This window comes from Acinonyx jubatus, chromosome D2, assembly GCF_027475565.1.
Source record: "Acinonyx jubatus isolate Ajub_Pintada_27869175 chromosome D2, VMU_Ajub_asm_v1.0, whole genome shotgun sequence".
NCBI lineage: Eukaryota > Metazoa > Chordata > Mammalia > Carnivora > Felidae > Acinonyx > Acinonyx jubatus.
In genome coordinates, this window is record NC_069393.1 from 7,886,610 (window position 1) to 7,913,245 (window position 26,636).

At 39.5% G+C, this 26,636-nt stretch overlaps 1 protein-coding gene across 7 annotated transcripts in view; it reads left to right on the forward strand.

Moving 5' to 3' along the window:
- The window catches only part of RYR2 (ryanodine receptor 2), a 749,501-nt gene that overhangs the window by 439,562 nt on the left and 283,303 nt on the right, over nucleotides 1–26,636 (forward strand). For all 7 annotated transcript variants that reach the window (XM_053207799.1, XM_053207801.1, XM_053207802.1 and 4 more), the window contains 3 exons: nucleotides 5,188–5,271; nucleotides 18,951–19,110; nucleotides 22,234–22,381. In XM_053207799.1, coding sequence (XP_053063774.1) covers nucleotides 5,188–5,271; nucleotides 18,951–19,110; nucleotides 22,234–22,381 — 392 coding nt within the window. The remainder of the gene's footprint in view (nucleotides 1–5,187; nucleotides 5,272–18,950; nucleotides 19,111–22,233; nucleotides 22,382–26,636) is intronic.

Here is a 26,636-nt window from a genome sequence, read left to right on the forward strand (position 1 = left end):
TGTTTACCTGTTTCCTGTGGCTGTCTGCTGTAAGTACTACAGTGCCACATGGACCAGTTCCGGCTGTTTAATCTAGTAGTATTTACTGAAGACATGTGCAAGTTACTGCAGATATCTGCGGTTACTAAGACAGAGACAGGGAACCTACCGTCGGGTAGTCTGTTTCTGCCCCGTTATTCTGTTCTTCTCTGCCGTGGACTAGGACACCTAGCCTCACCCAGGCTTCCCTGGGCATGCTTTGTAGTGTGCTCTTCTCTCCTCATTCCTCAGCAGACTCTTTTTTTTTTTTTTTTTTTAATATTTTGATAATGCATTCCAATATAATCCTTTTGTTTGTTTTTAAATGTTTATTATTTTTGAGGGAGAGTGTGAGCGGGGGAGGGGGGGGGGGGGAGGGGGAGGGGAGGGGGAACAGAGGATCTGAATTGGGCTCTGCGCTGACAGGAGCGAGCCCAGTGTGGGACTCAAACTCGGGAACCATGAGATTATGACCTGAGCCAAAGTCAGACGCTCAATTGACTGAGTCACCCAGGTGCCCCTACTCCTCAGCAGACTTTTAAACGTCTTAAACATGTGAGTTAAACAGCATTAAACCAGATACAGTGGTTTTAATACAGATAATACAGAGACCAATTCAAAGAACTTGGGGTGGTTGATAATTTCACTAAATAGATTTTTTAAATGATCTGTTGCTCTGATTTTAAAACCTCCTTGGATTAGGCATAGAATTCTTAGATATAAAGCCAAAACACATGATCAATAAATTGCATTTTATATACAGCAAAACCTTTTGTACTTCAGAAGAAACTGTGAAGAAACTTCTGACGAGAAAAGCCACAGACTGGGAGAAAATACTTATATGTCATATAAATTATGTCATGTCATACATATCATACATTATATTTGTAGACTTTGTAGAAAATAAGGGGAAGTCCTGCTAAAGGATTTGTATTCAGAATATATAAAGAGTTCTTACAACTCAACAATAAGAGTACATACAGCCCAATTAAAAATAAACAAAGCATTTGAGCATGTATTTTACCAGAGATCTATGAATGACTAGCAAGCACATTTATAAAATGCTTAACATCATAGCTCATTAGGAAAATGCAAGTGAAATCATAATGAAATACTTCACACACATTCGAAGGGCTATGACATAAAAGACAGACCGGAAAACCCCCATTAATTTACCAAACAACCTAGCAATTCTACTCCTAAACATGTAACTAAGAGAAATGAAACCTTATATCCATGGAAAGACTTTTGTATGAAGGTCTGCAGAAGCATCTTCATAGAAGCATTATATGTAATAGTCAAAAGGTTGAAGCCATGCAAATGTTCATAAACTTATGAATGGAGAGACAAAATGTGATGTAGCCCCACAATGGGATACTTTTCAGCAATAAAAGGAGATAAGCTACTGGTAAACATTATCACATTCATAAACCTAAAAAAACATTAGTCTGAGTCAAAAAAGCCTGGCACAAAAGATCCTAATTTATATGATTCTTTAAAAAAAAATTTTTTTTAACGTTTATTTATTATTGAGAGACAGAGAGACACAGAGCATGAGCATGGGAGGGGCAGAGAGAGGAGGAGACGCAGAATGTGAAGCGGGTTCCAGGCTCCGAGCTGTCAGCACAGAGCCCGACGCGGGGCTTGAACTCACAAACTGCGAGATCGTGACCTGAGCCAAAGTCAGACGCCCAGCCGACTGAGCCACCCAGGCGCCCCTGTATGATTCTTTTATATATAATTTTTAGAAAAGGCAGATCTACGGAGCCGGAATATAAATTAGTGGTTGCCTGGGGGAGGTGGGGTCGGAGTGAGGAATGAGTGCAAACAGGCATGAGGAACTTGGTGAGATGAGATATTCTAAAACTGGATTGTAGTGATGGTCATACAACTTTGCAGGTTTATTAAAACAGTAATAAATTAACTTTTTCGAGGTACATTTCTGACCTGACAGCTTCTAATTCTATCTTTCTAAATGTCTTTTTTTTTTTTCTTTCAACGTTTATTTATTTTTGGGACAGAGAGAGACAGCGCATGAACGGGGGAGGGGCAGAGAGAGAGGGAGACACAGAATCGGAAACAGGCTCCAGGCTCTGAGCCATCAGCCCAGAGCCCGACACGGGGCTCGAACTCACGGACCGCGAGATCGTGACCTGGCTGAAGTCGGACGCTTAACCGACTGTGCCACCCAGGCGCCCCTAATTCTATCTTTCTGAGCATAATCCTCAGTAACCTGTCTGTTGTCCATCCACCTAAGTGTGAGTCCCTCAGTGTGGCATTCAAGGCCCTCACTTAATGTATAGTCAAGTTCTCCATTCATTGTAATCAGAAGATTTCTCAGCGGGTGTGCCCTCAAAGATCGAATTGTCAGAGTTTAAGATAGATCCTAATATTATTGTCACCTTGAGTTCCCTCAGAGCTGGGTCTGGCATCCTCCTGATGGTTTCATAGCTTTCTACGTATCTCATTGGACACAGGACACTGAATTGTAATTAACTATTGCTGTAGTCCTCACTGACCAGTAAGCTTATCCCCAGAATTTAGGACAGGGCCACTAGTGATGTTCAGGAGATATTTATTGAATAGTTAAATGAATGAAGGAATAATGACAAAAAACTTCTTGTCCTATGGACACTGATTGAATACGTGTAACCCATGTTTGTTCTCTGAGTGTGTTTTCTATTCTTCTATTAATGATCAGTCTTATTTTTTAAAACTGTTTTTAAGTTTATTTATTTTTGAGAGACAGACAGAGAGAGTGAGTGGGGGAAGGACAGAGAGAGACAGAATCCCAAGCAGGCTCCATACTGTCAGCACAGAGCCCGATGTGTGGCTTGAACTCACAAACCATGAGATCATGACCTGAGCCGAAACCAAGAGTCAGACGCTTAACTGACTGAGCCGCCCAGGTGCCCCATGCTCGATCTCATTTTAATTGGCACATTCTCTAGGTAATTTTTATAGCTTCAGTCAGTTCTTGATCTGTCCATACTTATGCAGGTTAACACTTGAAGGGTAATTTCACAGGATCATCTGAATTTTACCACGTTTAACCTAAAATATAACTTGATGACAGTTGATGTGTAAATATACATAGCTGTACCTATCTATGCCATCTATCTATCTCCAGATTTTCATTTTTAAGATGTTGTGGAGGATAAGTGTAAATGAATTGTAGATATTTGCCACATCCCTTCTGGAACTGACTAGAACCTAGGAATTCTGTAATCCAAAAAGGATTAGCCATTGTCTCTTATTCTGTTGGGATAGGAGAAACCACTCATTGTCATGGCTACTAAAGGCACATTGTTCCATATAAACCTGGGGGACTTTAAAGGTTGAGTTCTACATGTGAATGGTAAGGATATTTCTCAGGAAAAGCAATGAAAGGTCATTCAGGGGAGGAAAAGATACAGAGTATCTTAAAAAAAAAAATGGATAAACCCTTCCTGGCAAACAGGGACCCCTGATAGACATTTGAAAACGAGATTTTTTTTTCTAGATAGATAGTTCAGTAAAGGATTAAAAACATATGGGGCATTTGTGTCTACTAAAGGTTGCATTTCAAACCAGTGGTAAAAGGTGAATTATTTGGTAAATATTTTATGAAGAATTAGGTATCCATCTGGAAAAAAAAATAAAGTTAAGCTGTTGTGCCTGAAGCTAATAGACCCCCCTGACCATCACCCCCACACAGGAAAGCATGGACATTTTTCTTCAAATGACTTTACAAATGGGGTATCTCTAAGTGCCACATAAAATTCAGAAGCTATAAGAAAAGATGGTAAGTTTCAGTTATATAAAAACATATTTGAGATTCTGCATATAAATAGCACTAAATAAAGGAAAAAGACAGACTGGAGAAAAACATTTGCAACTCCTATCTCAGACATAGGAAGAGCTTCTAAAATGCAATAAAAAACCCAAATCTAATGGAAAAGTGAACAAATAATATCTTCAAAGAAAAAAAGTACAGGTACTCTTAAGAATATGAAAAAAGCACTCAGATACACTGAGAATATGAAAAATACAGGAGCGCCTGGCTGGCTCTGCTGGTAGAGCATATGACTGTTGGTCTTGGGGTTGTAAGTTTGAGCACCATGTTGGGTGTAGAGGTTACTTAAAAGTATAATCTTAAAAAAGCAAATCAAAATGGTAATGAGATACCCTTTTAACCGACTAATTGGCAAAGCGTAAGCAGTTTGGTAACTGTGTATGGGAAACAGGCGATGTTGTAGACTGCTGGTGGGAATGTAAGTTAGTAGCGACTCTATAGACATTTGATAATATTTATGAATCCTTGTTTTATCTGATTTATTTTGAGAGCTAGAGAGAGAACCAGTGGAGGAGGGGGAGAGAGAGAGGGGGACAGAGGATCTGAAGCAGGCTCTGCACTGACAGCAGAGAGCCTTACGTGGGGCTCAAACCCACGAGCTGTGAGATCATGACCTGAGCCGCAGTTGGATGCTCAACTGACTGAGCCACCCAGGAGTCCTATAAATCTTTAAAATGTATATACCCTGTGACTCAGTAATCCCATGTCTAGGAGTTTTTAACCTACAGATGAAGGATACAGTACAAGTACTAAATGTATGAGGTTATTCATTGTGGCATTGTTTGTAATAACAAAAGACCAGGTATGAACAGAGAACTGGGTAAAAACATTCTGATACATCCAACTAATGGAGAACTTCAAAGTTGTTGAAAAATAAGCCAGCTTTATATGAAAGAACCATATATCAAAGTTATGGTGCAAAGTCAAGATAGAAAATTGCAGAGAACTATACTCATTGTGTAAAAGGGAACAAAGAAACAATACACATGCGCACACACACACACACACATACATGTGTGTTAGAGACTGCACAGACTAGAGCAGGATATTCAAGAATTGGAAGCAATCAGTGCCTTTAGGGAAAGAAACAGGACCACAGGGAGGGGTTTGGAGAAAGACATACTATTCACTTGTTTTTTTGTGATGTTTCAGTTTTCAATGTCTTACTCATTACTCAAAACTAAATACTTTATAAGCGTTTTTCCTTTGCATCAACAATTTCTTCTCTGCTTTCAAGGTTGACTGTCCTACCTTATTCCCATCCGCTATTGTGTTGGGTTATTCCAGACATAGAAAGGGAGTTCTTACAGCTCATCTCTGGTTTTGTTTTCCAGGACTTTGTTGGCATTAGGATGTCATGTGGGAATAGCAGATGAACATGCTGAAGAAAAGGTGAAAAAAATGAAGCTGCCCAAGAAGTAAGTTGAACGTCTAAACAATATTAGTCTATGCATCAATTTAGTGCACCCAAATAACTCTTTTTTTAATTGTATTTAAATCCAAGTTAGTTATCAAATAGTGTAGTAACAGTTTCAGGAGTAGAATTTAGTGATTCATCACTTACATATAACACCCAGTGCTCATCTCAACAAGTGCCTGCCTAATGCCCATCCCCCATTTAGCCCATCCCCCTACCCAGCAGCCCTCAGTTTATTCTCTGTATTTAAGAATCTCTTATGTTTTATCCCCCTTCCTGTTTTTATATTATTTTTGCTTCCCTTCCCCTATGTTCATCTGTTTGACTTCTTAAATTCCACATATGAGTAAAATCATGTATCTGTCTTTCTCTGACTTACTTCGCTTAGCATAATAGCCTCTAGTTCCTTTCATGTTATTGCAAATAGCAAGATTTCATTTTTTTAAATCACTGAGTAATATTCCATTGTATACATACCATATATACACATTGTTTTTAACCATTCACCAGATGATGGACATATGAGCTCTTTCCATAATTTAGCTATGGTTGATAGCTATAAACATTGGGGTGATGTGCCCCTTTGATTTAGCATTTAAAAATTTTTTTCTTTAATGTTTATTTGCTTTTGAGAGAGAGAGAGAGAGAGAGAGAGAGAGAGAGAGAGAGAGAGTGCAAGTGGGGGAGGGAGGGGCAGAGAGAGAGACACAGAATCCGAAGCAGGTTCCAGGCCCTTAGCTGTCAGCACAGAGCCCAACACGAGGCTCGAGCCCATGAACTGTGAGATCATGACCTGAGCTGAAGTCAGATGCCTAATCGACTGAGCCACCCAGGCGCCCCTTGAATCAGCATTTTTGTATCCTCTGGATAAATACCGAGCAGTGCAATTTCTGGGTAGTAGGGTAGCTCTATTTTTAATTTTTTGAGGAACCTCCATGCTGTTTTCCAGAGTGGCCGCACCAGTTTATATTCCCACCAGCAGTGCAAAAGTGTTCCCCTTTCAACTCAGCCTCACCCACATCTGTTGTTTCCTGAGTTGTTAAGTTTAGCCGTTCTGACAGCATCCAGATAACTCCTGATGGATACCTGGGTGACTTCCTCAGTAAGGAAACAAAGCTCAGGAAATATTTGGGAGTATGTTATAAAAAGTATGTTATTTTCTCTGTGTGTAGGTGTGCGTGTATTCACCTGTGCCTATATTCCTAACTGCTTATCTGTGGTTTTCTACTTTCTACAAAAAATATTCGTATAATTTAACTTGGTTTTTACTAAAAGAATATATATTTTTTAAAATGTTTTTTAAGGTTTATTCATTTTTCAGAGACAGAGAGAAAGAGTGGGAGTGGAGGTGGGGCAGAAAGAGAGGGAGACACGGAATCTGAAACAGGCTCCAGGCTCTGAGCTGTCCGCACAGAGCCCGATACGGTGCTCGAACTCATGGGACCGTGAGATCATGACCTGAGCCGAAGTTGGACCCTTAACCGACTGTAACACCCAGGTGCCCCACTAAAAGAATATATTTTAGGAATAGTTATAAAGTTGGCATTATTATCAACATATTACAAACAGAATCTGAGACTATGAATGCTATAGGGGTGATTTTACCTGCTGGGCTACAGCCTCTATTCCGTGATCCTGTTTAACTTCTCAAAACCTCACCTTTCTCAGCTGCTAACAGATGATAACTTCTTCATAAGGATATTTGGGTATTAAGTGAGAAGTGTTAAAGAAATGATTGCTATATCCTGTTATTGTTTTTGCTTTATTTCAGTTTCCAGGAGGTACACACATTGTAGATAGGAGGTCTGGAAATGTGTTCAGTAATATCATGAAGATTAAAGCAAAGCAGCCACCCCGTAATCTCCATCAGTCACCCTGGCTTTGTGTTACCCCAGATAAACACAAAATCTAAATAGAAATAGTGTGGGAAGCCTGAGTGACTCAGTGGGTTAAGCATCTGACTCTTGATTTCTGCTCAGGTCGTGATCCCAGGGTGGTGGGATGGAGCCCGTGTTGTGCTCCACTCTGAGCTTGGATCCTGCTTAAGGTGCTGTCTCTCTGCTTTTGCCCCTTTCCCCTGCTTGCACGCTCTCTTCCTTAAAGAAACAAACAAACAAGCAAACAAATAAATAAATAATTTTTTTAAACGGGGGATAAAAAGAAGGAACATCAGGCAAGTCATGTTGCTGATGTCACGCTTGTACCCGGCATTTTAGAAGCTAGGAGCATTGTAATAAAGCCCCAGCCCTTATTGAGTGTACATCTACAGAAGTCTGTTCCTCTTCTGTTAGATTTATTCCTATGTGTCTCATCTATTTTAGATATTAAGGATTTCTTTCTTTTTGTCGTTGCACATGATCTCTAAATGATATTTTAAAAGATATCAATCTAGCAATATTACTAAATTTATTGTTAACAAATAACTCTGCAGATTCTTGGAGTTTTCCATGTAATAATAATATTACCTGATATTGATGGCATTTTGTTTTCTTCCTTTCCAATATGCCTACTGTTTTTCTTGTGTCATTGCATTGGCTATGTTGAATATCTCAGGTAATAGTAGCTTATGTGTCTCATTCCTGAATCTTAAAAAAAAAACAAAAAACTTTGGGGTTTAAGTACCTTGTAGATTATTAATGGATCCCATTATTATTATTATTGTTTGAGAGAAAGAGAGAGAGTGCTAGTGGGGAAGGAGCAGAGAGAGAAGCCTAAGCAGGCTCAGCACTGTCAGTGCAGAGCCCGATGCAGGGGTGAATTCTGGGAACCATGATATCATGACCTGAGCCAAAATCAAGAGTCGGATGCTCAGTTGACTGAGCCACTCAGGCACCCCTTATCCCTCCTTTTAATCAACAAATTAGACATTCATACAGAAACTAGAGCATCTTTGTAGAGGTTTCCGGATTTTGCACGTTACTCCAAGAGACCCAGCAGGAATCTCACTCACCAGTTCAGATGGTAGGAGACAGACAGACCCCAAAGAAACCTTAGAACCTGATTAACAGGTGCAACTGCCCAGATCCCTCTTGTGGCTGTTTGGGCAAGAATTGGGTGAGTGCTGAACTGAGCAGACTCTCACCCACTACAGAGAGCTTGCAGAAATCTAGCCCTTCAAAAGGGAGATTCCAATACACCATTGAAGAAGAAAGGAAAAGGAGGGGTGCCTGGGTGGCTCAGTTGGTTAAGCGGTTAAGTGTCCGACTATGGCTCAGGTCATGATCTCATAGTTCATGAGTTCGAGCCCCATGTCAGGCTCTGTGCTGACAGCTCAGACCCTGGAGCCCACTTCGGAGTCTATGTCTCCCTCTCTCTCTGCCTCTCCTCTACTCATGCTCTGTCTCTGTCTCTCTGCCTCTCTCTCTCTCTCTCTCTCTCTTTCTCTCAAAAATAAATAAATAGTAAAATAAAAAGAAAGGAAAAAGGAAAAAATGAGTTTAGTCATGGTGAAGTGGTAGGAGAAATTTTTTGGACACTGCCCTACCTCCAAGAAGGTGCCTTTTGGGGCTGATTTATCTAGTGAAGGTGACCTGTCCAACAGGAAAAGAGGAAGATGGCGAGAGAGGACCCAGCTTCCCCAGCTGGCAAGATGCAGCTTGAGATACCCATTTCTGTCCATCAGCACCCAGTGTACTAATGTGGGAGCTTAGTGGGTAGAAGCTTAGGGAGGATTTGGGGAAAGAGGAAGATAATATTTGCAGACATTGAATCTGGTCAGCAGAAAGTCCATCTAGAAGCCTTTGGGAATGACATGCCCTACCCCATCTTCCCTACCCAGTCCATGGGCCTCCCCAGCTCACTAAGTGCTAAACCCATACTTCTCCCCCACTCCACTGCTGGCTTTGTGTGTGTGTTCCCAGGTAACTCCAGGAGACAGGGAGTGTGCTCAGAGAACAGGCCACACATGGTGGGCAGGGAAGTAACCATAAACTTGAAATATAACATTCCCCTCTGCAAATCAAAAAAAGAGGTTTCTAATTACCCGCCTGGCCAACTCTAAGAACCAGAGAAGACACAAGAGCTGGTTAAGAGGGTCTTGGCAATTTCAAATGCAAAAGCAAAAATGCATACCTATAAGCAACGTGAAAAATCAAGAAGTGTAGAGTCACAAAAGGAAAATAATTCTCCAGCAACCAAGCTCAAAGACATAGAGTATTAGGAGCTGATAAAGAATTTAAAGTAACCGCTCTGAAGAAATTCAGCACGTTAAGAGGAAACTCAGAAAGACAATCCGGTGAAATCAGGAATCAGGAGTAACGTTAATAAACAAAAGGAGATCTTTACCAAGGCAATTGAGATTCTAAAAAAGAACTAAAGGGAAATACTAGACCTGAATAAGTCAGGGAATGAGATGAAGAATGCAGAGGAGAAAATCTGTCACAAGGCAGACCAGGGGTAAGAAGGACACGTGGCTTGGAGGACATGAACATAGAATTAATATAGTTAGAAGAAGAGCGGGACTTGAGTTTAAAAAAAGTGAAGAAAGCCTAAAAGACCTCTCAGATTGTATCAGAAAAGCAAATATCTGAATGATCAGGCTCCAGCAGGAGAAGGGAATGTGAAGGGGACAGAGTTTATTTAAAGAAATAATAGCCAAGAACTTCCCAAACCTGGAGAATGACTTGGATGTACAAGTCCATGAAACCAATAGCACATGCTATTATCTGGGTATAAAAAGACCTTCTCCAAGACACATTAAAAAAAATTTTTTTAACGTTTATTCATTTTTGAGAGACAGAGCACCAGTGGGGGAAGGGCAGAGAGAGGGAGACACAGAATCCGAAGCAGGCTCCAGGCTGTGAGCTGTCAGCACAGAGCCCGATACGGGGCTCGAACCCATGAACCGCGAGATCATGACCTGAGCCGGAGTCAGATGCTCAACCAACTGAGCCACTCAGGTGCCCCTCCAAGACACATCTTAATGAAACTGTCAAAAATCAACCATAAAGAAGGAATCTTGAAGCCAAGGAAAAAAGAAAGTAACTGACAAAGGAAGCCCCATTAGGCTACCTGCTGATTTCTCAACAGAAACTCTGACAGGCCAGGAGAGCGTGGAATGATGTATTCAAAGCACTGAAAGATAAAAATTGCCAGCCAGGAATATGCTGTATGGCAAAGGTATCCTTCAGATACGAAAGAGAAATAAAGGCTTTCCCAGACAAAAGCTGAGGGAGTTTACTGTCTCTAGACTGGCGTTACAAGAGATGCTGAAAGGAATTCTTTGTGCCAAAATGGGAAGACGCTATCCCAGAAACATAGGGTGTGAAAGCTCACAGCACGCTGGTCATGGGAAAGAGCAGTCACACTTAGAGAACTGTAACTCTACATTCGGATGGCGTGTTAACCGTGCAACCATAGTATGAAAGTCAAAGGAGACGAGTAATAAGAACTATAGCTGCTATAAATTGTTAACAAATGCACGACACAAAAGGAGATAAATTATAACATCAGTAATATGTAACGGAGAGTAAAGGTGGAGCCTTTTTAGGTGTTCAAAGATAAGTTGCTGTCAGCCTAAAATGGACTGTTTTATCTGTAAGATGTTTTATTGTAATTCACAAGGTAACCACCAAGCACAGACCTTGAGTGGATCCTCAAAGGACAAAGGGAAACAGAACATACCTCCATGGAGTATAACCAATTACAGAAGTAGGCATAAACAGAGCGGGGGTGGGGGTGGGGGGCAGGAAACAATGGAAATGCAAAAGGACCAGAAGGCAATGAATAAGATGGCATTACTAAGTCCTTACATATCAATAATTACTCTAAATGTACATTGATTGAATTTACCCATCAAAAGGCACAGAGTGGCTGAATGGGGAAAAACGTAACTCCTACAGGCTGCCTACAAGAGACCCATTTCAGATTTAAGGATGCACACAGACTCAAGTGTCATTTGCATTACATGCTACATTTCCTCTTCGAAAATAGGCCATTTGAGTGTGAGTGTTTTCTGATACATAATACACACCATTTCACTAAAAATCCTTAAGGACTTTTGTAGAATGTGTGATTCATGGTAGTTCTTTTCTCCCTTTCTCCTTATTCCTCCGCAGAACAAACAAGCAGACAGCTGAAGAGTGTAACACATTATATTATCGTCAATTCTTAAATTCACAAATCTTTGTACATTTATTGTAAAGTGAAGCTCTGGACCCACTGCATAGTTTGATGAACATAGAGTCCATTTACTGTAGGAATAAAGAAAAAAACGCAGTAGAAATAATCCACTCAGAGAGTTTATGATTGCCGATTTCTAATATGCCCAAGTAATTGAGATTTAGAAGCAAAACTATAGGTTTACTTTATATTTATTTATTAAAATTTTTTTTTTTTATAGAAAGAGAGAGAGTGACAGAGTGGGAGTGGGAGAGGGACACAGAGAGAGGGAGAAAGAATCTGAAGCAGGCTCCAGGCTCTGAGCTGTCAGCACAGAGCCCGATGTGGGGCTCAAACTCATGAACCATAAGATCATGACCTGAGCCGAAGTTGGATGCTTAACTGACTGAGCTACCCAGGTGCCCCCAAAACTATAGGTTTAAGTGAAAAGAAAATCCTTGTCTAAATACCAATGCCATTTATTAAAACTTTTCTTCAGTACTCATGTGTATTAATAAATCAGCACAGAACATAGGACCAGGAACTTGTTGTCTGACTGTATGACTGGGAATAATAGGTAATGTTGAATTATGAATTGGTAGTGTTTAGATTGTCTGAGAGGTCTTTAAATCCAGTGACAAATCCCCTCCATACCCCACTACCTTCTTACCACTAATGCTAATGAAGCCCCTGGTGGTGATGGGAAATGGAGGGGTAAGTGGTGTCTCAGGCATATTGAGCCACATAAAAGGCTAAGAATGATCATCTAAGGCTAAGAATGCATGTATATAGATACAAATGACTTTTTTGAGATGAAGGCTTGGATGCTGAATGTGTGGACCCATGACATAGTACATGTACCAAATTCAGTTGGTGTAAATATTTACCTAAGTGAAAGGCAGTGTTACAAATACCATTGGATTTTTTCTGTCATGGTGAGGCACTGTGATCACGAAAAAACAAAACCGGTTTATAGACTTCTTTTCTGTGTAAGGAGTAAATTTCACAAACCACAAATTAAAAAATGCGCTAGCGTGCAGTGTTCTTTATTTTCTCTGATCAGGTTTAATCTTGCATTCAAGCCCAATGGGCCTTGCACCAGAATGAAGCTTAGTATTAGAAACCTAATCCTAGTCTTTTCAGGGAAAACTCTGTTAAAATCGTTGTTTTCTGTGTTTATTCTCACCTTTAAATTTTTGATTGAAATGGCATATTCTCCAAGCGGTTTTTCTTGACATCTTAAAAAAAATAAAATAAAATAGTTCCCTATGTAAAATTGTACTTTTCCCCATGTCCCCTCTTCTACTTTATTTTTCCCCGTAGCACTTACATCTTCTAACATACTATTGTTTTACACTTTGTTTACTGCCTACTTGCATCCGAATATAATTCCCATAGACTTTTTTGTCCATATTGTTCAGTGATATATCATTAGTTCCTGGAATAGGGCCTAAAACATTCTACCGCCAAATGAATATTCGTTGTTGAATTTGAATTGAAGGTCTACCCTCCTCTTACTCCCAGGACCACCTGTGTTTAGGACACTCACCCAATGGGGAGCGAACACTGGATCCATCGTCCACCTCATTTGACTGTGCTGCCAGGACTGATTTATGTCAAAGAAAACCAGAGCTGGACAGGAGTTAAAGCCATAAAGGCAAATTGTATTCAGGAACTTTTGCAAATAGGGAAGAGAGACCTATGTATGGAACTGGACTCCATTCTGAATACAACAGTGATAAGTGGGGATTTATAACCAAGGAGCAGCAGGGCTGCAGGTCAGTAGATAGAAAATTACTTAGGAAGACACATCAAGAAGGGGGATTCTGCAAGATGAACTTGATAGGATTCTTGCTGAAGGCAGACCAGGTGATGGGATAACAAGGTAGGGGATGAGGGATGCCATCCGATAGGAAGGTTGGAGGATTTTCCTTAAACTGATCGATCAGTAGGATTCTTGCTAAAATGGAATTGGAACATGACAGAGCCCAAGGTCAGAGTCCTAGACAGAAAGAGGATTCAGAGGAGCCTGACTCGAGTTTGGTCTGAGTGTCTTTGTCTTTTGTCTTCATTCACCTCTGCTGGCATCTTATGGGGTGCCTGTTTTCCGCACTGGTCTTGGTAATGAGTCCACACAGTGGGTTTCTTCTTCTCATTTCTGTGAGTCCTCCAGGTCACTGCTCTTCTTTTTGCCTCTTCATTGCTAGAAACCTGAGAATATTCTCTCTGGCAACTTGGGGATTGCAGTCAGTTGGTGGAGGGAGGTGGGAGACTTGGCTGGCTGCCATATCTGTTTTTCTGTAGTCGTGCTGCACGATGAAGGGCTTGGGTGTGGGAGATTCTAGGACCTGGCCATTATCCTTGGTACACTCTGGGAACAAGACAGAAGTTCACTTTGGCCGCGGGATCTACCTGGTCTCTTCCTGGGTGGGGGTTGGAGAACTCTGGCTTCGCTCTAAATCCTCCTGTTCTTCTAGGCTCCGTGGAACCTATTTGGGCAGGGCATAAGAAGTCTTTATTGGGTCTTCCTTCTGTCCCAAGGCATCTGGGCCTTGCTCTTTTGATACTCAAAAACCTAACTTTTACTGTCAGAAGGCCTTTATCTAAAAGACTATGGTCTCTGCAGTGAATTTTCAAAGTCTGTTTTAAAAATCCAAACCAAGAATGGCTTTCTTTGGTCTCTCTCTTGAGATGACCCCTTCTTGGGGCACTGGATACCTTGTGGTTTTGTTTCAAAGGGGCTTTGGGATAGGGGAAGGCCTTGGAGTAAAAAGAAATTGATAAAAGGGAGTTGGGTGGTGGGGGCAGGTCTCCAGGGCACTTCATCATATTACCTTTACTTAAAAACAAAGAAGTGAAGTAATAGAAGAAACATATCCCTTGTCCATTTCCCTCCTAATTTGTACATTGAAATTAATTCTCCTGTATTTGTGCTCTGGAGGAGTTTTGAATTCTCTTTCTGTTCTTTCTGTGAAAATGTCAGCCCAGTATGCATTTTTAGTAGATGTGCTTCCAGCAAAAACTTGTCCTGAATATCTCTGATGTGCAGTCATCTGAGATTTTCCCATTTGTTCCAAGGTACTTGAAGGGCGGATTTGGTTTTGAAATTTACACCTCACATCCACTGAACTTGGACATAATCTTTTCATGTTGACTGTGCATCTTTCACAGCATAATGACTTCCAAGCTTCATTTAACCTGATTCATCCTAAACAAGGAAGCTTGAGAGGTGGGAGAGGCTAGGAAAAAAAAAAAAAGGTTTTTCTCTTTAGTGTTTTTGGAATTCTGCCATGTTTTTGATGCCACCACTTTAATTGCCCCTTTAGTGATATTATACTGAGCACTTTATTCAGAGGCTCATTTAGAATACCTGCTTCAGAAAAATGCGGGTCAGGTGGGAATGAAGCCCAAAGTGAAATTGCTACTTCACGTGACAACTCATCAGCGGGGTCAAGTGCTGTCATTTTTTGTTTACATCTTCGATAATTTGGTGCAGATGACACTGGCAGTTTGCCAGTTTTGTTTCATTTTGTTTTATTTCTCCAGGCGCAAAGGTGTTTTAGAAAAGAAACTGAAGCCCTATACACGTAGTTTATTAATCTGTTTTTTTTTTTAATTACTGGATTTTATGCCACGTCAAAATAAATTAACTGAGATAATAACTACAAAAGAATTTTGATACCTTGGAAGGTCAGTATATTGAATGTATTTATTTAATTCCATATATATTCCTCATGGGCTGCATTTCAGGATGATTGATGGAACAGGGACTTTGCATATAAAAGTAAAGGAAGTAAAACGATACCTACTAACCAGACTGCAGGAGAAAGAGATCTATTGACTGATTCTGGCAGAATTTTCCCAGGAAGGTCAAAAAGGGAGAATGTAACACATCAATATCTTTAACATGAGATATTTTGTATTTGATGCATATGATGATATATTTTGAATTAATAGAATTACTATTGATACAACTTTTACCTATTATTTGAGCTACGAAATTCTACTTCCCAAGAATTATAATGGTAATCTTTCTTTCCTTTATTTCTTTTAAATTTCTGGAAATTAATCTGGAACTTTACTTGAAACCACTTAGTTTCCAGTTTACATGCAGTACAGGAAAAGCTTTGCTTTTTGTTCTTTTTCAACCACGAGAAGAGAATATTTCATATAAGCAGTTGGTTGATCTTTATGTACCTACTAAAATTACATTAATAAGGTGAAATGGACAGTATTTACCAAAGTTCATTTATGCTCCTTTAAAAAAAATCCTATTTTTATATAATGATTCGATTCTTACTTTCTCAACATGTACTCCAAACGAAAATTGTTTTAAAAATCATTGTGATACTACTAATTCATATTGGTTAAGCATTCATGATGTCACCATTTTTGTTAAGTCTGTGAATTTCAAAGATATCTGTATTTTTACTATAGGTGATTTGAAGTACAGCAGTATGGAAATAAGGGTCAGGGGGAATGGGAGTCAGTAATTTAATTTGGATGGGATTATTAGCCATTTAAAAGAATCACTTTATTATTTTTTTAATGTTTATTTATTTTTAAGAGAGAAAGCATGCACAGGAAGGGCAGAGGGAGAGAGAGAGAGAGAGAGAGAGAGAATCTGAAGCAGGCTCCACATAGAGAGTCAGGTATCGCGAGATCATGACCTGAGCCAAAGTCGGATGCTTAACCGACTGAGCCATCCAGGTGCCTCTAAAAGAATCTCTTGAAGCTTCAAATCCTTTCTTGCACAGGGTTATGAAGAAAAGTAAAATAAATTATAGTCTACATATGAAAATGAGCATAAACCAATTATTGTGCCATGTTAAATCAACGGATGCAAATGCATCTCCAAGGGTTTTCATTATGATCACAGATTGAAGCCAGTCTAGTAGATATTCCATGTAGGAAGAGGAAATTTTACAAGATAAAGAGAAACACTTATGTCACATATTATCCAGCTTTATACATTAGTAGAATTTATCTATAATTTTTGACATGGAAGGACCTCCTTCCCATCTTCCACCCTTCAAACATCCCTCCCCATTCTGTATGAGATATTGCTGGAAAGCCTACCATTATTATTGGTTGTCAGGGGAAGGATTTTTTCACTTTACATGCACATACCCCTCATTAAGATGGCTTAGGCTCTAATCGATTTTTCACAGATTAGTTTCCAAACTGTATCTGGTATGTCTCCTGTCTGACAGTTAGGAGGTCTCAGGGCCATTAGAAAATGGGAGGAGAAAGACTTGTGTGCTGTTATGCTACCTCCTGCTGGGCGATGGTGGGGAAGCCAGGAGGAGGGTGTCAAGCAGAGGTGGGAAGATGGGGCGATAGAGAAGACTGAGTTCTTGATCACTGATTCTAACACTGCCTCCAGCTAGTCATGTTAAACTTGGAAATTAAACTGTGCTAGCTTGATCATATGTTGGTACTTGGAAAATAAACTGTTAGCTTGATCATCTGTTGGTACGTTGGAAATCTATTAGGAGCTCTTTCTTGAAGAAAATATTTTTTGAATGAGTGGCACCTGGCTGGCTCAGTCAGACGAGCATGTGACTGTGGATCTGAGGGTTGTGAGCGCAAGCCCCTCGTTGAGTGTAGAGAAAATCTTTAAATGTACATATTTTCTGAAAAAAGAACTTGTATGTAGACTGTGCTTCTAGTTTACAGATTTATCTATTTATAACCAGAATTCTATAACATACAATGATTTGTATGAGTGGTTAAAAAATCCCATGTGATTTCTTTATATAAAAAAAAGACAGGAAAAAAATATTGTTAATTATCTAAACCTGCAGAGTGCTGATTTAAAACAGAATGAAATTTGTCTATAATTATAGCTTGTGACTATAAATTGAATTACATAAGGCAGGAATTAACCTTAACTGTAACAATTGCCAGACCAATCTAATCCACTTAAACAAAACAAAACAAAATATTTCTCATACTTTTGTCTATAGGTAAATGACTTATAAAATACTAGAGGTCTCCTAAGGAAATAGAAGTAACTAAGGCAAAGTCAACTGTATTCAACCTTAAAATTATTTATTGCTGTAACACATCAATTCATTCAACATATTTTTATTGAATGCTTACCATGTATCTGGTACTATTCTCCGTTTGACAGATTGTGAGGAATACGGCAGTCAAACTCTCTGCTCCAAAGAAGGTTGCCTGCTAATTCTGAGAGCCATAGCCCAGAATACTTAAAAGAAAAACGATGACATAGTTTTATCTCAAAGAGCATTTTCTCATGTTCTAATAATTTTTTTTTTTAACTTGGTATAGTTAGCTGGTTTTCTTTGTACAAAGGAGAATCTTTGAGATGAAGCTGCATGTACTGGGGTACCTGGGTGCCTCGGTCTGTTAAGCATCCAACTTTGGCTCAGGTCATGATCTTGCAGTTCATGGGTTTGAGCCCCGCATGGGGCTCTGTGCTGGCAGCTCAGATCCTGGAGCCTGCTTCGGATTCTGTGTCTCCTCTGTCTCTGCCCCTCCCCACTCATGCTCTGTGTCTCCCTCTCAAAGATACACAAACATTAAATAAAAATGATGCATGTACCTTTATATTCAGTATATAAAGTTAATTCTTGCAAACACTACAGATCATCAAAAGGCTGCTTATCTGCCATGCCCTGTTTCAAGTATAAAGACAGTTAGAAAAATGGATTAGAAACAGATCCTGACCTCAAGGCATAGTTGATTATAGGGAATAGAACAATGACAGAAGAATGGCAGGGAGGCAGCTATAAAATAGGCTTTGTTCAAATCTCAGTAGTTAAAAAAGAGAATGAGGCAGCTGTGTGTGTGTCTGTACAGAGAAGTAGGACAGTATTATTGCCCTAATACGTGCATGTTTAAATTTTTATATTTTCAATTTTGTATTTCTTCTGAAACATGAAAACTTATGCTCGTTTTAGTACTTTCTTTCCATTTCAGAGTATGGAAGTAGTCTCTGATAAGAATTCCCTAAAATCCAGGCCTTCCTAATATTTTAGATGATTATGCACCTGGGATTTCCTACTCTGTCTTATCCAGAGCTTTCCTAAATTATATAACCAGGGAAGTCAAAAAGGGGGAATGAATTCATAAATGCATTAAAATCTCCCTATGCAGCAATGAACAGCTAGTATCTGAAAGGACCCACAGGTTTATTAAATAAATATATGAATTTAATATAACATTTGAAAATTGAAGAAAATATAAATGGGAAGAGAAATCTATCACGTTTTCATTGGTAACCAGTATTTTCGTTAATACTATAAAAAAGCCTCAAATATTAGGAACTCAGAAACACTAAGTCCTTCTCAACTTTGAGAGATAGGTAAGGTGTCTTATTTTAGTTTTATTGACATAAAAATGAAAACAAAGATCGCGTGGCCTTTGTGCCTAATGAGTTATTAGCGTGCATGAAGGGCTCCAGGCTTGCTGACCGACCGGCCAGCGGTCCCCAGTGTGGTGTCTGGAATCATTAGAAGTGGGTGGGGCCATAAAAAGACCCTTAGAGGGATTTCTAAGCCTGGACTTGTTTTCGAAAGGCCAATTACATATCTCGTTTGTTTTGCTTTGTAGTTACCAGCTGACAAGTGGGTATAAGCCTGCCCCGATGGACCTGAGCTTCATTAAACTCACGCCGTCTCAGGAAGCGATGGTGGACAAGTTGGCGGAGAACGCTCACAACGTGTGGGCCCGGGATCGAATCCGGCAGGGCTGGACTTACGGCATCCAGCAGGTACGTGGGCGTTGAGCTTTACGGCACGTGGGCTGCGATTTACGGCATGCAACAGGTACGTGGGAATTTAGCTTCATGGCGTGGGGGCTGAGATTTACCTAAGTGGTCATCAGCATGATTCCCAACAGGAGGGATTAAATAATGACCATTTTGAAACTCTTATACATTTCTTAATGTGACTGTGCACTAAGGCCCCTCTTCAATGCTCGACTCAAGAAATCAGATGACCATAGCTCTGAGTGTTGCCGTGAGGCACTCAGTGAATGTTAACTAGAACAGAGATTTATAAGGCAGTTTTGTGGCATTTGTCTCTCTGAGGTTGTGTTTAAGGAGAAACCTTTGAAATAATGAGAAGATGGGGATAAGATAACAATAAAAGAGGTCCACAATTCCTTATTCGAGTCCCCTGCGGCCAGATGAATTCCAGAATCAAGATATTTTTTTGGGTTTCTGGGACGTTGATGTGGTGACATATTACGTGTTACTTAGCACTCCCAGCAGGGCAGCAAAATGCTGCTACTAATTGTTCAGCACAGCGTAGGCATGATAATACCAGGAGGGATAAATAAAGACTATAAACAGGCTCGCATCAATTCAGATCATGTTTTACCACCAACCGAGTTTTTGTTAAACTTTGGTAAAAACTGAGTTTTCAGCGCTTTATGGATTTCAGAGCCATGGATCTCCATTAATGGGTGGCCCCCGTGGGAGTGACTGTCATTGAGTACATATTGGAATAAACATGGCAGAGGGGTGAAGAGCAAATTTTAGCTTTACCTCCTTGTCACCATGTAACCTTGGGAAGGCTACTTAAATTCTCTGTGCCACTGAGAATTTAAGGCTACTTAAATTCTTAAATTCTCTGCGCCACTGTTTTCCTCATCAGGAAGTGATTTAACTTCATTATATAACTTCTGTCTGAGAAAGGCTGATAACAGTGCCTGCCTTCTAACGCACACAGAGAGCAGTTTGCTATTATATTAGGTGCCAGTCACCACACCCAGACGTTTACATGTATTCTTTTTAACTCGCAACAACAGTTACGTCAGGGAGAATGGTTTTTATTCCCGGTTCATGTGTGTACAGGGGGCCTTATTGAGAGCACTGCGCTCAGTGCTGCACAGCTAGCAGGTGGCAGACACAGCTTGGGATCAAGGATTCTGACTCCAGAGCCAAAAATTCTTCACTTCCTTGTTCCTTGTTGCCTCCAGCCAGCTCGTTTTGGGGCTGCTGTGACTTAAAAATTTTTCGGGAGTAAAATGGATTCTTATAGGCTTAGACTGTGGTTTGATATGCAGCCTCAGTGTTGACTTGAAAAAATGAATTTCCCAAATCCTTCTAAGCTGGTGACTTTTTGCCATTGGGAAGGCTAAAGAAAACTTGAATAGCCTTGAGTGGCCTCATAAAATATATGTTTATATTGAATTAAGCTGGCTATAACAGAGGAGAATGTCGGCACTAAATCTGCTTAAGCATTTTGTGTGTGTGTGTGAGAGAGAGACAGAGAGACAAAGAGACAGAGAGAACCTGATTCTTACACCCCAGAGGGCTAAGGGGTCCACACTGGCTCTCTGCAAAAGGAAGGCTTAGTTGCCTTGAAGGCCACATGGCGGTGTCAGACAAACCAGGATTTCCCTGATGTCCGTCTCTTCCTCGAGGGACGTTCTTTCCTGTTCATGCATTTCCTCCTACAAGCCTAAGGCTCTGTTTGAGCTGGCCAGAGCTCTCATTGAAATCCTTTCCCCATTCCCTCTCCCAGCTCCCACCCCTTCCCTCCACCGAATTCCCCACTGACATAACTCATGTTTGCTGGATTATTTGAACAAGCATTGTCTTGAATTTTCCATCACCTTCTTGTTAGCGTAATCTAGTTCAGACCTATACTGAAAGTCCTTGAAAACAGCTTCATTGAATTACCTCTTCTCTGTCTGACTCTAGCACAGCTGGTCTCAAACCTGAATGCGCGTGGAATCCCCTGGGGAGCTCCTGTGAACACTCAGAATCTCAGGACATCTCTAGAGAGGATGATTCATTGAAGGCTTCAGAATTTCTGTAGAAAGTTTGGGGACAAAAACCATGTTGAAAAACAGGGGTGCTGGGTGGTGCATCTCACAGCTGGGCTGGCAGTGTAGGCGCTCTGTTTACACTGCTGGTTTATTTGGGGGTGGCTTTGGAGTGGTGCCCCCCACCAAGCAACCTAGGTGCTCTTGACCCTAATGGAGCAGGTATTGGTACGAATTTGCTAGAGCAAGGGGAGAAGAAAGTAGGAAGGCTTTCCTTGCTCCTACCCACCCAGAACAGACCCACCACAGAACTCATTTTTCTTGAGAAGGTTTGGGAGGATCCACAGCCTCCTAATTCTTCATCATGCTGGGGTTGTAGTGAGACTTGAGCATGCTGCCCGAAATATGGAGAGTCTGACAAAAACTGCAGCGGAATCTCAGTGAGTGGATGGAAGGGAGTAATTTCTTTGCCAGGACGGTAGGATAGCCCACTTTCTGGCTTTGCTGATACTGGTTTCATCACATTTTTCAACTTGGAGCCTCTTTTGTAACAGCCAAATTGTGGGTTTTGTAGTTCTTTCAGTATTTCTGTTATTAACTGGTCTCACAGGTTAATGGAGTCACTTGAGTGCATATTTTTCAAGCTAGTTGAGTTCATAGAATGGCTGCCTATATCACACTGAATTTTTCTGAGAAAGGGACCACAGCCTTATGTTGTTTGTAGACCGATGTCACTGAGAGGTGACCAGTGATCATTTGACTGTTCTTGGAACAAAGACTTATCAGTCAACTGTGCAAGGAAATGCTGTGTGCTCCAAATTAGCCCATTGCCCTGTGACCCCAGCAGATGAAAGATGGTTACAGAGATCCTTCCAGTTGGCTTTTGTTACTGCTGTTTTTACTTTTTGTTACTGCTTTGAATGGATGCAGTTATTCATTGGATTGAATCTTTTGTATTGATAGTGGTTCAGTAACTTACCTGAGAAGACAAAGAAGGTGGGGGAGAGGCAGCTTTTAACTCAGGGACTTTACTTTTCTGTTGTTATCTGGTGGCTGTCTCATTTCCAAAATGATTGCTTCAGCACTGCTTTGATGACCAACACCTTTTCTCTTCCCGTAGGATGTAAAGAACAGAAGAAACCCTCGCCTGGTTCCCTACGCCCTTCTAGATGACCGCACCAAGAAGTCCAACAAGGACAGCCTCCGTGAGGCCGTGCGCACGCTGCTGGGATATGGCTACCATCTGGAGGCGCCAGATCAAGATCATGGTATTTGGGTTTTCCTTTCTTCCTCTTGGGTTGCAAAATTGTGTAGTAGTTCTTTAAAGCCAAATAATTGACTGAAAGGGGGGGAACGTACGAGATGGAGTCCTTCAGGATGTAATTTAGTTTGTAATTTAGGCCAGTAGTTGGAGCATTTTTTTTTCCTGAGGACACGAAGGATTAGGCTCATCTCTCAGTAGAATGTCTTAGGACCACAGTGATTCTGCAAGGGGAAGAAATGGGTTTACCTTCCCAGAGAGTCTGAGGTTAATTAACCCTGAGATTGCCCCTGTTTCCATCCCACAGGCTTTCCTTCAGCTCTCCTTGTTTAGTTTGTGGGAGTAAACCCATAGCTACTGTCTTCGGAACCTTCATTATTTTTACTCATACCTATAGACACTATTCATTAATTAGTGCAACATTTTGCTTTAAGGTGAGCACATTAGAGTAAGCACTCAAGAAATATGTGTTGAAGAAATAGATTTTCAGAGGTTTTATAAAGAACACATTCCCCTTAAATAATACCTTTTAAGAATATGGTTTAAAATGATTAGTTCCTTAAAGCTTTGCCTGAAGTCTGAGTTGGTGTGAATATCCATATTTTAAAATTGGCAGAAATGAAATAAACTGTGCGTTTCCTTATAGTGGCTATATTTTTTGGTAGAAAGTTTTTAAAAATGCATCCTAAATATTCTCTGATGACTACTATTTTCAGTGTAATAGCTGTGCAAAGATGTCCAGACCATAAATAGTAATAATAGCTAATGATTTTACAGTGCTTATCAGGTACAGCAAATGTTTCTAAGACCTTAGGCAATTACTTACTCCTCACAGTAGTAATCCTGTGTGGATGGTTTCTCCCACATCCTGGCCAAGAATTGGTAGTGAATCTTTCTGATTGTAACCATTCTGATAGATACAAAATAGGATCTTCTTAATAGTTTTAATTCTCATTTTCCTCAGAGTAATAGTGTTGAAATTTTTTCTTGCACTTATGGGCCATTGGGATAAGTGTTTTTTCAAATCTATATCCATTTTTAAAAATTGGGTTGTTTTGTCTTTTTATTGCATTGTAACTATATGTCATTGTAAATATTTGTACATATATGTAGATTTTCTGGATATGGAGACTGTGTCAGATATTGGAAATAACTCCTCCCAGGACCTGAGTTGTGCTCCCATTTTCTCAGTGAAATCTTTCAAAGAGCAGAACATTCTTAATTTTGATGAGGTCCATTTATGATTTTCCCTTCATGGTTATATGTTGAAATCTTGAATAGGTTGAAATCTTGGCCTGTGCAAAAACAAAGATTTTCTCGGGTGCTTTCTTCCGGAAGTTTTATGATTGTAACGTTTTCATTTAGGTCTATAATCTGAATTGATTGAGTGTTATTTGTGATGGGAGACTAAGGTCGAGGTTCATTTTTGTCCAGATGGATCTTCAGCCGTCTCAGCACCATTGGTTACAACAAATTATCCTTTCCCATTAAGTCACCTTGCCACCTTGGTCAAATCTCTATTGACCATTGTGTTCTATTCATCCATATGTCTATCTTTAAGTCAGTACCACACTGCTATCTTTGTTATTACCACCTTATAACAAATCTTAACATCAGGTAGGGTAGGTCCTCTAACTTCTTCTTTAAGAGGTTTTTCGGACTCCTTTTTTCTTTGCATTTCTTTATAAATTTTAGATTCCAGTTGTCAATTTGGTTTTGTTGGGATATAGTTGGCTTTATAGGTCAGTTAGGGGAGAATTGACATTTTAATAATATTTAGTCTCTCAGTTCATGAACGAGACCTATCCTTCCATTTATTTTGGTCCTCTCTAGTTTATCTACTACTTTCAGAGTAGAGGGATTGCCCATTATTTTTAGAGGCATCTGATATTTTGGAAACTATTATAAATGAAATTAGTTTTCATTCATTTCATCTTGCAGTTGAAAGATGAATATGTTGAATATGAGAAACACAAATGTTATGTATATGTTGATATTACATCCTGTGGTCTGGCAGAATTTATCTTACTTTTTTTCCTTTCTCTTTCTTTCTTTCTTTCTTTCTTTCTTTCTTTCTTTCTTTCTTTCTTTTTCTTTCTTTCTTTCAGGATTTTCTACCTTAACCATGAGGTCTCCCCCCAACGCCCCAAAAAGTTTTACTTTTTCCTTTATAATTATCATGCCTTTTTGTCTTTTGACTTATTGAACTGGGAAAGAATTACAATGTTTAATAAAGTGGCAAGGGAGATTATCCTGCCTTATTCCCAATCTTAAGGGAAAAATTTTTATTGTTTCATCATGAAGTATGATGTTAACTGCTCTTATCACCATGAAGAAGTTCTCTTCTCTTCCTAGTTTTCTGGGAGCTTTTATCATGAATGGGATATTAAATTTTACCAAATAATTTTTTTTGCCATTTATTGAGAAGATTATATATTCTTCTCCTTTATTCTGAAAATACTGTGAATAACATTGATTTTTGAATGTTAAAACAAGGTTGCATTTCTAATACAACTCTGCTTAGTCAAGGTGTGTTATCCATCTTTATATATACCTGGATTCTCTTTGCTATTCTATGAAGGATTTTTATATCTAAATTCATAAGCAATACCGGCATGTCATTTCCTTTTCTTGCAACATCTCTTTGTCAGCTTTTGTTATGAGGGTAATCCTGGTTTTGTGATACAAAGTAGGAAATGTTCCCACTGTTCTCTGAATTTGACATAGTTTTGTATTATGTTTTACTGAAATGTCGTATAGAATTTATCATGAAAACCATCTGGACCTATGGTTTTATATTTTAGGAAAGGTATTTGATCATGAATTCAGATGTCTTTAATAGCTATGGGAGATATTTAGATTTTGTTTCTTCTTATGTCAGTTTTGATAAGTTATGTTTTTTTCAGTAAGTTAGTAAATTCACAAATTTCATGAATTCAGTAAATTCATTTAAGTTGCCGTATTTATGGGCGTAAAATTGTTCTAATGTCCCCTTATTATTCCTTTAATGTTTGGAGGGTCTGTAGTGCCACTTCTTTCCATTTTTGGTATTCACAGTTTATGTTTCTCTTTTTCTGTCATGGTCAGTCTTCTTAGGGATGTACTGACTTTACAAACCTTTCAAAGAGTGAATCAATCCTAAATGTATTTTTTGGAGGTTAAACTTTTTGACATTTGTTTATTTTCCCACATCACCAATCTTGGATTATTATGAGTCACTTGTCACAATTATGAGTGGCTTTGCATCACATCTCCTCAGAAAGATGGCACTGTTGAATGACTGTGACGTCCTGTGGACAACTTCATTCTTTGATCAGTGTTAGAGCTCCTGGTTTCACAGCCCCATGAGCCCCCTTTGAAGTGATCTATTAAATGTAATTAAAAGATATTTTTGATGTTTATTTATTTTTTGAGAGAGACAGAGAGACAGAGCATGAGCAGGGGAGGGGCAGAGAGAAGGGGAGACACAGAATCTGAAGCAGGCTCCAGGCTCTGAGCTGTCAGCACAGAGACCAACACAGGACTTGAACCCACGGACCTGAGCTGAAGTCAGACACTTAACCCACTGGGCCACCCAGGTGCCCCGAAGTGTAATTTTTAATGAACAACTAGGTATATCAGGCATATAAATATTTACTAATAACATAGCACTATGTTAACTAGACTTGTAGTGATCATTTTGCAATATATATAAATATTAGATCATTCTGTTGTAATATGAAAATAATACAATGGCATATATCAGTTACCTTAATAAAAAATAGACAAATAGGCAATATATGTAAATAGTAAGGGAAACTGCATCGATTTAAAAACACATGAAGATATTTCAGATCTCCCTAATCATTAGAGAAATGCAAAATAAAATATTATAGGTTTATATCCAACAAATTAAAATAATTAGAAAGCTATATGATACCATGTGTTGACATGGATGTGACACAATGGGAACCCTGTGCATCTCAGTTGAAAGTATAACTTGGCAAATTTGTTGCGTGAAAAGCTTGTATTATGTAGAAACCATGAGTATGACCCAGCAAATGGCACACTTGGGTGTAGAAACACTCATGTGTAGGTCTAGACACAGGTGTGGAGGAATGTGTTTATTATAGCACTATTTGTGATTGTGAAAGCTGAAAGTATCCTAGATAAAAATAATAGAAATGTTAAAACCTAGCATGCAGCAATTCAGAAGCAGTGATCATGAAGTACGGAATAGAGCAGGGATATAATACAATTAATATAATTTCTGAGTACCTTAC